This window comes from Saccopteryx leptura, chromosome 3 (genome assembly GCF_036850995.1).
Source record: "Saccopteryx leptura isolate mSacLep1 chromosome 3, mSacLep1_pri_phased_curated, whole genome shotgun sequence".
In the NCBI taxonomy this organism is placed as follows: Eukaryota; Metazoa; Chordata; class Mammalia; order Chiroptera; family Emballonuridae; genus Saccopteryx; species Saccopteryx leptura.
In genome coordinates, this window is record NC_089505.1 from 349061455 (window position 1) to 349076902 (window position 15448).

A 15448-nucleotide genomic window follows, 5' to 3' on the forward strand; every position below is an offset into this window, starting at 1 on the left:
AAATACAATCTCAATTTAAGAGGAATAGCAGATTTGTATATGGCTTTAATATAATAAAATAGGTATTATGATCAGGTGAGTTTTTGCCATTCAAACTGAAAAATTTTGTGAATGAAACAGAAAGCTAAGATAATATAAATTATGCAATTAAATTATGTAATTACTAAGAAAATTGATAATATTACATTGATGAACATTCAAAATAGTTATCTATACAAAAGCAATTTTAAAAGTAAAATAATTTCTAAAAATAAATAAACAAAAGTAAAATAATTTCTAAAAACACGCCAATACTTGTGCACACACACAAAAAATTCCTTATATGAATTATTTAAGCAATAAAAATAATGGAAACAAAATAATCACTTATAGTACATCACATTTTTATATTTGTTTCTTAGCCATATTTAATGCCTTTTTATTCCTTTCTGAATAGTATTTTTATACATTTTATTTTATTCTATTCTTATTAAGAGGCAGAGAGCCAGAGAGACAGATTCCTGCATGTACCCCAAATGGGATCCACCCAGCAAACCCCTTACAGATCGATGCTCGACCTATCTGGGGCCGCTACTCCTTTGCTTGGCAGCCAAGTTATTTCAACACCTGAGGTAGGCCATGGAGCCATCCTCAGTACCCGGAGCCAACTTGCTCTAATCAAGCTATGGCTGCAGGAGAGTAGGAGAGAGAGAGAGAGAGAGAAAGAGAGAGAGAGAAAGAATCAAGGGGGGGATGTAGAAGCAGATGGTCACTTCTCCTGTGTGCCTTGACTGGGAATCAAACCCGGGACTTCCACATGTTGGGCCAACGCTCTACCGCTAAGCCAACCAGCCATGTTCTAGGCCATACTTTTTTTTTTTTGTATTTTTCTGAAGTGAGAAACAAGGAGGCAGAGAGACCGACTCTCACATGCACCTTACTGGGATACACCCTGCATGCTCACTAGGGGGCAATGCTCTGCCCATCTGAGATGTTGCTCTGATGCAACCGGATCCATTCTAGCACCTGAGGCTGAGGCCATGGAGTCATCCTCAGAGCCCAGGCCAACTTTGCTCCAATGGAGCCTTGGCTGTGGGAAGAGAAGAGAGAGACAGAGAAGAGAGAGGGGAAAGGGTGGAGAAGAAGATGAGCTCTTTTCCTGCCCTGGCTGGGAATGAAACCCGGGACTTCCACATGCCAGACCAACGCTCCACCACTGAGCCAACTGGTCAGGGCATGGCCATACTATTTTTAATTAAGAAAGGTTTTAATAAAATACTATTCAGCCATAAGAAATGATGACATTGTGACATTTACAACAACATGAATGGACCTTGAGAACAGTATACTGAATGAAATAAATAAATCAGAATAAGTTAAGATCTGCATGATTTCACACATAGGTGGCATATAAAATTGAGACTCATGGACATAGATAAAAGTGAAGTGGCTACCATAAGGAAAGGGGATGTAGGGTAGAGGGAAGGGGAGAGGAGGTGGGGAGAAGGGTGTAAAGAGGAACAAATATAAGGTGATATAAAATGATTTGACTTTGTTTGGTGGGTATACAACATAATCAACAGTTCAAATGTATAGAGATGCTTACCTGAAAACTATGTATTCTTATTGATCAATGTCATCATGTTAAATTTAATTATCTAAAAAAGAAAAAAGTTTTTTCTACATAGGTGTTGAATTATCTGCTAAATTTAGAACTAATTTTTTTAAATGCTAAAAATTTTTAATTAAATTTTCTTTCTTTTTTGATTTTATGTGAGCATTTTGTCTTTATTTATTTATTTTTTTACCATGGCCCCATTTCCGAATCTAACCAATCTTTGAGATTTTATTATTATTATTATTATTTAATTGAATTTACTAATAAAATTACATAGGGTTTGGGTTTACCATTTCATAATCCATTATCTGTATACTGTACCATGTTCACGATTCATTAATTATTTTTTCCCCAACAGCAATGTGTATGTACTTCAACTTAAATATTTTCATAGACAATGGATGTTTACATTTCAGAATATCTTTCTCTGACAAATTTTTATTTTGTGGCAATGACTTTACTATTAACAGTAAAAATAGCTCCAGTCAGAATTTTATATTTACATAATAGCCTTCAACATAAGAGTAAAAGCACCTGGCAAACATTTTAATTTGTATTATTAATGGATTAAATTAATAGAGCGCCTTTCTGTCAAAGAGCTTATTAATCCTTACATGAACTGTCTTGTTTTAATTTGTATCACACAGCCTTTATTTTTTAATTATTTTTTTATTTACACTTGGCTTTCAATATTATTTTATATTAGTTTTAGTTGTATAGCATAATGATAACCTATATAATTGACAAAGTGATCATCCAATAAGTCTAATACCCACCTGGAACCATACATAGTTATTACAATATTATTCACTATATTTCCCATTCTGTACTTCATATGTCCTTGTGACTATTTTGTAACTTCCAACTGATACTTCTTAATTCTTTTAAGTCTTGTCTTGTTTGTACATTTATTTTGTTCTTTAGATTCCATATATAAGTGAAATCATGTGGTATTTCTCTTTCTCTGTCTGATCTATTTCACTTAGCCTAATATCCTCTAGGTCCATCCATGTAGTTGCAGATGGTAAGATTTCATTCTTATTTATGGCTGAGCAATATTCTACTGTATATATGTGCCACACTTTTTATCCAATCATCTATTGATGGGCACTTGGGTTGCTGCCATACCTTGACTGGTTTAAATAATGCTGCAATAAAACATAGGGGTGCACATATTTTTTCAAATTAGTGTTTCAAGTTTCTTCAGATATATGTAAATCAAGAAGTGGAACTGCTGGCTCACAGGGTAGTTTCATGTTTGTTTGATGACCTTCCATACTGTTTTCCAAAACACTGGGCAAATCTGTATTCCCATTATTAGTGCCCAAGGGTTCCCTTTTGTCCACATCACCAACACTTGTTTGTTGATTTATTGATGATAACCATTCTGACAGGTGTGTGGTAATATTGTGGTTTTGCAGTTTTAATTTGCATTCACAAAGGAAGCTGGCATATTTATACATTTTATACATATGCAGAAAGTAATTTAGAATATAAAGTAATAAAATTTAGAATATATATAAATAAAAACTCATGCTGTTTACATACATTTTGTCTTCAAGTTTTTACATGGTCAATGACATTAGTATGGTAATGCTATATATCTGTGCACAAAGATATATGGACATATCTTATGTTTCTTTATTTTAAATGAGATGTTATTTTCTTTGATGATTACTGTACAGACATTATGAGCAATTTATACATAATCTTTATCATGTAATTATTAAAAGTCTAAAAACTATGTAGTTTATATAAACAGCTATTCCAAATATTATTTTAAAATTTGTAGGCAATTTGTCCACAACACAAGAATGAATATCTTCTTAAAATATTAATATATTGTTAGATTGAAAGTCCCAACATCTAATATTTTATTTTTCATTTTATTTACTTATTTTAAATTTTTTTCATTTTTTGTAAGTGAGAATTGGGGAGGCAGAGAGACACACTCCTGCATGAGCCTCAACTGGAATCCACCCAGCAAGCACCCTACTGAATGATGCTCTGCCCATCTGGGGCATTGCTCTGTTTCTTGGCAACTGAGCTATTTTAGCACCTGAGCTGAGGCCATTGGAGCCATCCTCAGTGCCATGGGGCCAACTTGCTCCAACCGAGTCATTGCTGTGGGAAGGTATGAGAGAAATAAAGAGAGAGAGAGAGAGAGAAGACAGAGGGGAGCGGTAGAGAAGCAGATGGTTGCTTCTCCTGTGTGCCCTGACCTGGAGTCAAATCCAGGACATCCACATGCCGGGCTGACACTCTACCACTGACCCAAATGGTCAGGGCCCATCTCAGGTTTTAATATCATACATACAACATTCTCTATTAAAATATTTCATTTTTCCTATAAGGTTAACTAATTATTAGAAAAAAACAGGCTTATTTCTATAAAGAATATTATGATGCCTGGGATAAATGCAATACCAGAAAATACTTTTATTTTCACTAAAAAGAATATGGCTATAGAAGATAGCTACTTTAAAATAATCAAGACTTATTTAATACATCAGGCACTTTAAAATGATGAAGATGAAGTCAATACCTTATTATGGCTTCAAATCACTACTTTATTAGGTTTCATATGTTAGCATACAAACTTGCCCCATCCATAGCCTACAGAATGTTGAAATGATATACAAGACAATAAAGTCCATGTAATTCAGTCTTATACTAACTTTCTGGTTGTACAGAAAAATAAACTATCTGCACAACTGCACCTCTAAAACATTTTTTACCATTTTTTTCAATATGTTTTATTGAAATGCAATCATGTGGTGCTCCCTGCTTTTTTTAAAAAAAAACAAAACCATGTTTCTGGATGTACTAAAATACTATGATTTACAATTAGTAATGAAAAATAATTATTCTAGGTTCTTTCCTGCTATATTTTGGGGTTTAGTTTCAATTTTTGAAGGATAACTTTTTCTGATGTCTGTGTTGATCTTTGCATAGCATCTTCTTGATAGATCCTTCAGATGAGCTGACCTTCCTTTGGGCATCTTGGTGGAATCAGCTTTCTTAAGAAATAAATATTGAGTATATACTTTTCCAATGAATTTGTACTTTAAAAAATCTCACTGCTGCAATAAACATCTATTTTAAAATACTATTTAAAATATTTCTACTATAAAATCAATAGTTGTGGTTTTATCCCATAAAATAAATAACAAATACCCTTAAACCAAGAGCATTCAGACTATATTTTATAGCAGCGACTTTCAACCAGCATGCCTCAAGAGGAAAACTGGTACACTAAAATAATTTTTAAAACATACAATACCTAACTATTCAGTCAGAGGCACTGACCTCCTTTCCCAAGATTGTTAAATTAAAAAATGACAACAGCCAACACAACAATAGCTGTCCAGTATGAATGAATCAAAACGATACCTATTTAGTTTGTCAGATCAGCAAAAATTGTATTTCTTGATGTGCTGCGGAATTTTAGTAATTAGTTTATATGCCGTGGGATGTAAAAGGTTTAAAACCACTGTTCTATAGCCCCTTGCACATCTACTGAGACTCTTATTCTGTGCATAACTCCCACTAATTCTGCCAGTTCACAGCCTGACAGCTTTATGTAGCTTTCAAACAACAGCAGACTACGAAATAACTTGCTCTTATATTAAACGGCTGGCAGGGCAAGAGCATCAAGCGCTTCTCCCACTACCATCCAAGATCAGAATAGGTTTGGGGCTCAAATCTGAGGTTTCTTTGTATCTACAAGTGCCTTGTATCTGTCCTCAAAAGGGAAGTGTGAATAGCCTTGCGTCTGGAAAATATTGGGTAACAGAGATAAGTTATCGGTTTTTGTCTTTCACACTTAATTACTCTGTATTTAATTACTCTAAACACTGGAACAAGCTCTCACACACTAGTAGATGAGACCAAATACAAAGCAGAGAAGCTTTAAGAATTATATATATATATATATTTTTAGGAAATAAAAAATACAGGCCAAGTGCCAAACCATTCAGGATGCCAGGACAACAGGCATAAATAAGACAGGACTGAGTAGGGCAAATTGGGACATATGGCCATTCTAAAATAATATGCTCACAATGCCAGAGCAGTACAGAGATGGAAGGGACTAATTAGGGGTTCATTGGTATTAGAACTATCATTTGACCTGGGCCTTGGAAATGACCAAGAATTTATGGAATTTTGAATGTGAACCTAAGTGTTCCAGGAATATGGAAGGGTGTTTGCAAAAGAAACAGAAATGTGAAAGGATGCTATCCTGGTGTTACTGATGGGATGTATGCAGATGAGCAGTAAGGGTGAAACTGCCTGGTAGTCATGATGCCAGTTGTAAGGGCTTTAAATGCAATCCCCAAATTTGGAACTTGTGACTGTGCGGCTATTAAAGAATTTTCAACAGAGGAGTGATAACTGGCTTGTATTCTTAAAACATCAGGCAGGTGGATATGTAGGAAAACGTCTGATGGGAGCGATAACGAAGCAAGTGGCTAGTCGATTTCTATAGCAATGCAGACAGTAGTAATGAGGATGGGGATACAGGCAGGGGCCCGATGCTGTCCGTTGAGGCTGGATGACATCAACCTCTCAGGGATAAGGGATCCATTTTTTAATTTTTTTTTTTTTTATTGAGAATTTTAAACAGCCTAAGCTTTGGATTTTGGTATTTTGAATTACCCAGCAGGGGCAGATTCTTAACAGAGAGGTCAAAGACTGAAGAGTATAGAAAATGCTCTGTCAAAATCAACTATTCTGTGGGCAAATGACAGCATGATACTCAAGATGTCCTCCCTGCAAAACTAAAGTGAGACAAGCAGATTACAGTTTAAGCAGGGGATATAGAGGCTGACTGCGGAGAACCAAGGACAGTGCACAGGGCGGCATGAGGTGCAATGTCAGACTTAAGTAGCTCTGATTAAGCAAAAGAGCTTCGCAGACTATGACACCAAGAAACTTTACAAAGAATGAATAAATCATGAAATACAAGGCATGAGGCTGCTGCTAGTGGCTTGATGATGATTACCAAATTGGTATGTGACCTACATTTAAGGTCAATTCATTTTACATCAAGTTCAGTGAAATATCTTTCATTGGTTGCATTTTGTTGTTTGAGACTGATCTGCTTCTATTGCCTGGCTCTTACCTTTTTTGTAATTTATTATGTGACACTCAATAAACCACCGTTATTTCCTCAAAACAGGAATGTACATTGTGATAGTGGGGAGAGTGCAGATAGAATAAAAGCCTGACAACAAAAATGACACATCCTGATTTGGCCACAATGGTCCTGCGTTATGCTTGTTGTCCAGCTTGACATATAGTTTAATAGTTTCTACTTTTACTCTCAACATTATCTTAGACTATTCAAATAAACTCTATGATCATCCCAAAAGTAATCTTTAAAAACATTTAGGGAAACAAAGGAACTCTGAAAAAAATCACAGCTGGTGCCTGAGAAGGGATTAAAGTGGCCCTGGCTGGTTGGCTCAGTGTTGGCGCGTCAGCCAGGCGTGTGGAAGTCCCGGATTGGATTCCATTCAGGGCTCACAGGAGAAGCAACCATTTGTTTCTCCACCCACCTCCATCCCTTCTCTCACTCCTTCTATTTCTCTCTTCTCCTCCCACGGCCATGGCTCAGTTGGAGCAAGTTGACCCCAGGCGTTGAGAATGGCTCCATGGCCTCACCTCAGGTGCTAAAATAGCTCAGTTGCCATTGGAGAAACAGTCCCAGATAGGCAGAGGATTGCCTCCTAGTGGGCTTGCCTGGTGAATCTCAGTTGGACACTGCGGGAGCCTGACTTTCTGCCTCCCCATTTCTCACTTAGGGAAAAAAAAAAAAAAAAGGAAGGGACTAACGGGGCAAAGTGACGTGGAAGTCAAATTTGACCTAAAGTAGTGGTTTACTGGCCTATGTAGTCTGCTAACAGTCCCTTTTAGTCGTTTTCTTTGAAAATTAAATGATTTTACATAAAAATACTTATTTCAAGTTCCACTTCAAAATTAGCTTGCCTACCTACAGGACAGAGAGGGCAACTGTCCCTTTTACATGGGCATGTGTACGGTCCAGCTTCCCTTCGCTTGCCTGAATCACGTGGTTTTCAACGTGTGACCTGAGACCTCCTACTTGGGAGCATAATCAGGAACAAAACTAATTAAATTGTAGAACTTCATTGTAACTAATAATATATAACTAAAAGCTTCCTATTTCCTCCGGCACATTAATACATGCATCTCAATAATAATGACAACGGAATAATTATAATTACTAAGCATTTACTATGCCCCAGATGTAGTGTAGAGCTCTTCAAACTCACGGAATTTGAGTCACAGCTCCAGGCACTGCTAGCATATAACCTTGAACAAATTAACTCACTTTCTAAACCACAGAATACTTATTTGGGAAATGGGGGTGACATACATATTTCAGATGGCTTTTGTGAGGATTAAATGAATGAGATCATGTATATAAAACACTTAAGATGGTTCTTGACTTACAAATAAGAACTCATTTATTAAAATAATTTTTCAGAGTTGAAATCTGGGCCCTTGGAAAACTGTGTAAACATGTTTGATCTCCAGCCAAGAGACTAATTTTCATTAATGATGCTATTTACAATAATACCATTAAAGCAATTTTATTTTTTAGGGTAGGTTTTTAGTTTCTCAGATCGGTAGTACAAATTTTTATGCATCTTAAAAGAATATTATGAAGGCAGATTTAGTAAAGATCTGGTATATTACATACTGTTTCAATAACTTTAATATTCCTAATAAATACAATAGTTATAAAAATGTATTGCTAATTTCAAACAAAAATCTGCTTTAAAATTCCCAGAAACTTACAAAATAGCCTGTTTCTCTTAAGCAGATGCACTTGGCATTCACAAACACTAGCCTGAGGCACTAATTAATGAGGTGGGTTTTTTTTCATACATTTAATCACAATAACCATTTAAATGTAAAACATTATATATTACTAACTTAAGGTAAAGGAAAAAAAAATGTTAGTTTCCAAACTATAATTAGAATAAAGTGAAACTGAACAGCAGTCTGACATTGTTTTTAACTTCAAAAAAAGAGTTACACAGTAGGAAACAGAATATACAAAAATGAAAAATATTTTCTTGGTGTTCCAGAATAGAAAATAGTTATATTCACCATTTGCACAATATTTTTCTAATTTTTCATACTGTTTTTTGAAAAGATATAAATACTTAAAGTGCAACGTTACAGATAGTGACTCTTCTTCCTTGACTTACACTTCTCACACAACCTTGGTTTACATAACACAAAACAATTCATTTCTGTTAGTTAATTATGTTAAACAATTGTACTCCACAAACAAAATGTCTGCCGATTTTTTAACTAGTTGTTTTTCTAAAACAGTCTGTTTTGTGGAGAGTCAAATTTCAAATGTCCTTTATGCTTTTTCCATTTTTTTTCAAAGGATTTAAATTTTACATTTATTCATATAATGATAATAGTTCACTGGGTACCAACTATTTACCCAATATCGAGTACTGTACGCGTGACCATGTTACATCTTAGTAACTTATTATTGAGATGAGCATTATTATTACTATGTGAATTAGAAAACTCAGCCTAGGTGATGAAGCCAGGTGCCCAAAGTTAGCAATGAGTAAGGAGGTAGGACTTGAATTCAGGCCCATTTGAAAAGTACTGGTTTGTACTCTTTTTATAGATGATGTTGAAAATTTTGAAAAGTTTCTGTTAATAAATTTTAAACACTATACAATTAGAAAATCTATTAGATAATTTTCTTAAAGTGACAATGAATGTTGTTAATAAAAGTAAAATATAGCAATTATTGATTTTAAGATTTCATTTGATTTTCTCCAACCACAAACACAGAATTTCTTTTGGAGAAAAACATGTATTAGTTGCATATCAGTGTCCTGTAGAAAAAAAGTGGTGAATAGTGGTAATTACTACTAATGTATGGCATTTCACAGCCATGGGCAGCCTTTAATTTAAAAGTAAATCTAAAATACTTTGTCAAATTAAGATTTTTAACAGAAAAAAATAAAATTTATAAAAATGTAGAGTTGCTTTTTGTTGTTGTTGTTGTAATGGTGAGTATTCATTTTCTTCTGTACCTACAAAGATTTCACATTTTGAAATATACAGCTTTATGGTAAATCCAAAATGCAAGCTTTCTAATGTAATTATTTCATTTGCTAAACCATAACACCAAATATTTTTTTTAGAAAATTGATTTGACAATTTGAGAGATAGTATCAATGATTAATTTATTAATTCAAAGTTAAGTGCACTTTTTTTTGCAAATGTATTTTACCTTACCTGCAGATTAATAGGAAGATTAGACACAAATATTGAAAATCATTAAAGTTTTGAGCAGTAAAATTAAAAGAATTATTTGACTAGCATTGCTATTTTGCAGTTAAAAAATAAAATAGTAACTCACTTGAAAACTGAATTGCAAATCCAGATTTGCTGATATAAAAATCTGTGTCAAACTGGATGGTTACTATATTGAGGGTGCTATGAATTCCTTCAGGAATAAGAGATCCACTAATTTCCTTTAAAAGCATCTCATTTTCTGGGGGACCATCCCAAACTCGGAGTATATCATGTGATGCTTCTGTATCAAAAGCAAGAAACTGGAGGCTGTGGGAGAAAAATATATCTGTGATTATTTTAAGCAAAAATTCAGTTTTAAATAAAGAATATAACAGATATGCATCATTGCTGTGATTTGTTATGTTTTATTCTATCAGATAAAAATGTAAGCAGGATATATTACCTTAAAAAATTTTTCTTGAACAGTATAATTTACTTCTTTAAAATATGATTAAATGTACTACTATATTATCTTTGCAAATTACCCAAATTTCAGGAATACATTATTTATAATATTTATTAATTTCAACTTTGGTAATAGAAGGTAACATTTATGGAGGATCTGGTACATACCAGGCAGTGTCCAAAATGCATTACATTGTTTTTTCTGTGTACTTGGTATAATAACCCTCTAAAGGCAGGAATAACATTTATTTCAATTTTATATATGTGCCCCAAAGGGTGGCAGAGTCATTAATTGAACTAAAATTTTCTGACTGTCAAGTACATAGTTACCAATGTTTAAGGTTAGTGTGTGTAGGTGTGTGTAGGGCAAATGAGTTTGTAAAATCTGTATTTTCTAAGTTTGCTCACTTTTCTTGTTAAAAATGGCCGATGCCCAGGTGAATGGTGCTGCCAGGTAAAACCGCTAATTACTTTCCAGCTTGGGAAGGGACATTGTTATGCTAATGTGTGGTGGAGGAGAGTTTCACGCCAAAAAGTTTTAAGAAGGAGAAGGAGAAGAAGCCAAGATGGCAGGGAAGGAGAGAGAAGGCAGTTTCTCAGAGTAAGAAACCATGCTGGCAGATGGGGAACCAGAGGTGACTGAGCTGGTGGGGGCCTTTGATTCTAGGAAAACCTGGCTGTGTCAGTAGCTTGTGAGTTCTGAATGAGTGGGTTTGGAGCTCTGTGTGTGTTTTTACTCACTGGCTGGGTAAGAGGCTAGAGACTAAAGGAATGGCCCACCAGTTCTTGGCTCCGCAGTTTCTTTACTGTCTGCCCGAATTCAGTGAGAACCTGTACAGGCCTGGCTGTGATGGCTGCAACTACTGGCCATACAGTATGTTTGTTTTATTAGAATTGAATGAAATTAATGCCAGGAATGCAAGGATAATTCACATTCAGAAACCAGTCAATGTCATAACAATGACATACATAAGAAAGAACATCACATGAACATCTCAATATACAGAATTTTTTTTTTAATTCAACATTATAATTACCCAGCAATCTAGGAGTAAAAGGGAACTTCTTTAATGTGAAAAAAATATTGTTTACCCATCCTCTAATAAGTGGATAAAAATCAAGTTGTTTTATATTAAATGTATTTTGCTTTATAACTAATCTAGACAGAATTAGTAACATTTATTGTAGCTAGCGTCAAAAATTATAAATCCAATTATACCAGTACTTCAACTCTTTCTACATATATGTATATATCATGCTTATGTTTGATATGTGAATTGTCACAACTTCAAATGAGTTGCAATTTAATATCAATAGTGTTCTTTAATTTTTTAAAAAACTCAGAATCTTGTTGAAATAAATATTTTTAGGTTTTCTAATTCTAATATTTAAACAAAACAATGCAAAAAATATATCTATACTAAATAAAATAGGGTGAGGGTTGATCCAGTATAGTCTGTTTTGAGTTCTGCAAACTTTCTTGAAAATATAATATACCAGTTCATATCAAACAACATACCAGTTTACATCCAAGAATGAGTTCAGTATACCTTTCAGCCTGTTTTTTGACTGGCAATACTTCATTTCTATAACCACTCAGAAGCCTGTCTGAAGTTCTGTTTATATAAAGAATCAATCTCTAAGGTTAAAGTCATTGTTTTGTGAGCCATAACACATTAGCTCATATGTCAGGGACAATTTGGTCATTTATTTATCCATTCCCAGCCATAACCCTCATATTTAACCTAAGACTGAGAGCATGTGCTAGCGTGAAGATCTGATTGTTGTTGATTTAGAAGGCAATGGTTTTGCTCCCATCTAAAGGGCAGTGATGTGTATGTAGCCACCTAACTACATACAGCAGGAAAGGAAAATCAAATCTGAGTAAAAGGGCAGAGAACAGATGCTCCAGAAATATGCCAGAAAAATGCCTAAAGTTATGGAAGGCCTGGAGTAGTTACTGAGTCTTTCCTCTAGTCTTTTTTTTTTTTTCTAAATGTTTGTGAGGCTAAATATTTGATAGTTACCTAGACAACTTCACATATGTATCAAAATGGTGGACTCAGCATCTCGAGTCATCAAGAATTAAATGAGTGCCCAAGAAACAGAAAAATTTCTTACCCTCTTATAAATATGAAAAGCTTCTCTCTAAGGGTTTATATAAGCAGCCACTGTGACCCAAAAATCAATAAATCATGCTTATTCATACTTTTTTTTCATATGTTTAACAAATGAAAAACAAGTTTTTCCGTACCAAGGTTAAAAATATTGAAAATATGTTAAGGTTGATTGATATTGTCCTTAGGGGCTCATCAGGAAATCCAGATTTCTTAATAATTTTGAGAAAATGAAATCCATTTACCTGACAATGTTTCCAGGATCCACCTCAATCATCCACATGCAGCGCAGATTATTGTCATATGGGAAGGGGTAACCAGGAGACAAGATTCTTCCTGATGATTCTCCTTTAAAACGACCTCCACATTCAGCTAATAAAAAAAAAAAAAGAAAATTTAACTCACAATTTAATGTCAATCTTTGCAAAAACAATTTACAAACTTCACAAGCAGATAGATAGAATAGTGTGTGTGTGTGTGTGTGTGTATTTACCAGAAGGAAAATAAAAATTGATGCCCCTCTTCTTGAAAGTATATATTTGTATATACTTTCTCAGATCAAAGTATTAATTGAAAAACATATTGCACAATAAAACAAAAGTGTCAAATTATATTATATAAAAGATAATAAAATGAATGCAATTAGGGATTTCAAAAAAGACACTCAGAAACTCTGAGTTTAGGCTTCCAAACATTTTAAAATGTGTTGTTAAATAATGATAATTTAAAAGGGGGAAACAGATGGCAAGTTGCTCACTGCTAGTTGGTTGCAGGCTGAATAATTCATCATCCTGCTACCCCACCTCTGAGAAAAACTAATCTTTACTGCATCCCTCAGGCCTTCTAGATTTCATTGTCCTTTTATTCCCCTTTAAATCACTCTAAACATTTTCCCTTTTAACCTCCCAAAAGTTAAAGCACCATTTTTATTAGGTTTCTTACTTCAGTGAAATCTAGTTTGGTTTTGATTTAAGGTGGTCTCTAATTTTTATAAAATTCATCAAATTATAATATAAGTTTTATCATATAATTACAGGTAAATTTTTATCTTTTAGGGGGACACCCTCTCTATTTTAATACAATATAATATATTGAGATGTCTGCTATGATCTTACTTAAGTAGATAACTTAAAAAGAACTCTATTCAAGAAGAGAGAAACTAAATATTTTAGTTAGTATAAATATATATTGCTCAAAGAAACAAGGAAAACAGTTTCATAGATTGTACATTTGAAAATTCTCCAGATTATTTCCTACCAAAAAGTAACCAAAACAAAGATTACTGTTTCCTTAAATATTTGAAGATACTCTGATAGCTTTCTTGTTCTCTGCATTGTTTTTATCTTACTCAGATTCAGTGACTGAATTAATCTTCTTGGAATATGTTTTCATTTTGTTTTTATTATTATAATAAAGGTCAAAGATGAAGTTTTAGCATTTGAGAGTGACCTAATAACAGAATCTAACTGTTCAAATTTGCAAGCCTTATTCATATAGGTAAATTTGTTTCAAAGATTTTAGGTATTATATTTCATTGTACTATTATGGTTAGTTTTATGAGGCAACTTGGCTAGGTTATAGGACCCAGATATTTAATCAAACAGCAGCCTGGGTGTTGTTGTGAAGTTATTTTATCCATGTGGTTAACATCAGTCAGTTAACTATAAGTAATGCAAATTACCTTTGATAATGTGGTTGGCACTCATTCAATCAATTGGAAGGCCTCATGAGCAAAACTGAATTTTCTAGAAAAGAAAAAATTCTCCCTCAAGTTGCAGTATAAACTCCTGACTGAGCTTCTAGCCTTTTGGCCTTTCTCATAATTTTTAGATCTGTCAGCCACCAGACCTATTTGAGTCAATTTCCTAAAATAAATAAATGTCTTTAGAAAGATAGATTATAGGAAGGTAGGTAGACAGACAGATAGATAGACAAACAGATAGATATAGATCTAGGTAGGGTATTCTATTGAGTTTATTTTTCTGGAGATCCCTGACACCCACATTTATAGAGGACTTTGCAATTTTATTTTATACTGTAATACCAATGCAATTTAATCTATAATAATTTATTTTTAAGTAAATAATATACCAGTATTACAGATGTCATTATTACTTGCAGTTTTTCTCACTTGCTTAACAAAAACTTTGTTGAATAACTAGAATTGTATAAATACATTAATTCATTTTTATCATTTCTCATAATTTATCACTATTACTGGCATATATTTATTATGCAAACAAATTTGATACTTCATTTCTCCAGATTAATTTCTTTTTTTGTGACAGAGAGAGACAGGGACAGAGAGAGGGACAGATAAGGACAGACAGACAGGAAGGAAGAGATAAGAAGCATCAGTTCTTCATTGTGGCACCTTAGTTTCTCATTGATTGCTTTCTCATATGTGCCTTCACCGGGGGTTATAGCAGACCAAGTGATCCCTTGCTCAAGCCAGTGACCTTGGGCTCAAGCTGGTGAGCCTTATTCAAACCAGGTGAGCCCACGCTCAAACTGATGACTTCGGGGTTTTTAACCTGGGTCCTCTGTGTCCCAGTCTGACACTCTATCCACTGTGCCACCATGTGGCCAGGCTCTAGATTAATTTTAATCTATTGTAGGCCAAACTGGAGTTATGTGCACTATGTCATATCTTGAATTTCCACATAGCCTTTTTTTTTCTCTATATTTTTTTGCTAGAAATATTGATTGGCATTTTTATTTCAAATGAGCCAGGGTGGTACATAATAGCACTAGAATTCACTTCTGTGAGACTTATATTTGCAGAACAAAAATGAAATAGTGTTTAAAGAAGTTATATTGGTTAAATCCCTCCAGCTTGAAAATTAATTTTTATTTAATCAATATATAGACTTCAGAAATATAATTATCTAGAAATAATCCAAATATTTGAGAAAACATTTCTTATTTGACAGAGGCAAAAACGTAGCCACAGGAAATATTTAAG

At 33.9% G+C, this 15448-nt stretch overlaps 1 protein-coding gene across 3 annotated transcripts in view; it reads right to left on the minus strand.

The window, feature by feature from the left end:
* CSMD3 (CUB and Sushi multiple domains 3) overlaps window positions 1-15448 on the minus strand; it is a 1231016-nt gene that overhangs the window by 312039 nt on the left and 903529 nt on the right. For all 3 annotated transcript variants that reach the window (XM_066379371.1, XM_066379370.1, XM_066379369.1), the window contains 2 exons: window positions 12729-12855; window positions 10026-10228 (listed from right to left, as the gene is read on the minus strand). In XM_066379371.1, the coding sequence (XP_066235468.1) occupies window positions 10026-10228; window positions 12729-12855 (330 nt within the window). The remainder of the gene's footprint in view (window positions 1-10025; window positions 10229-12728; window positions 12856-15448) is intronic.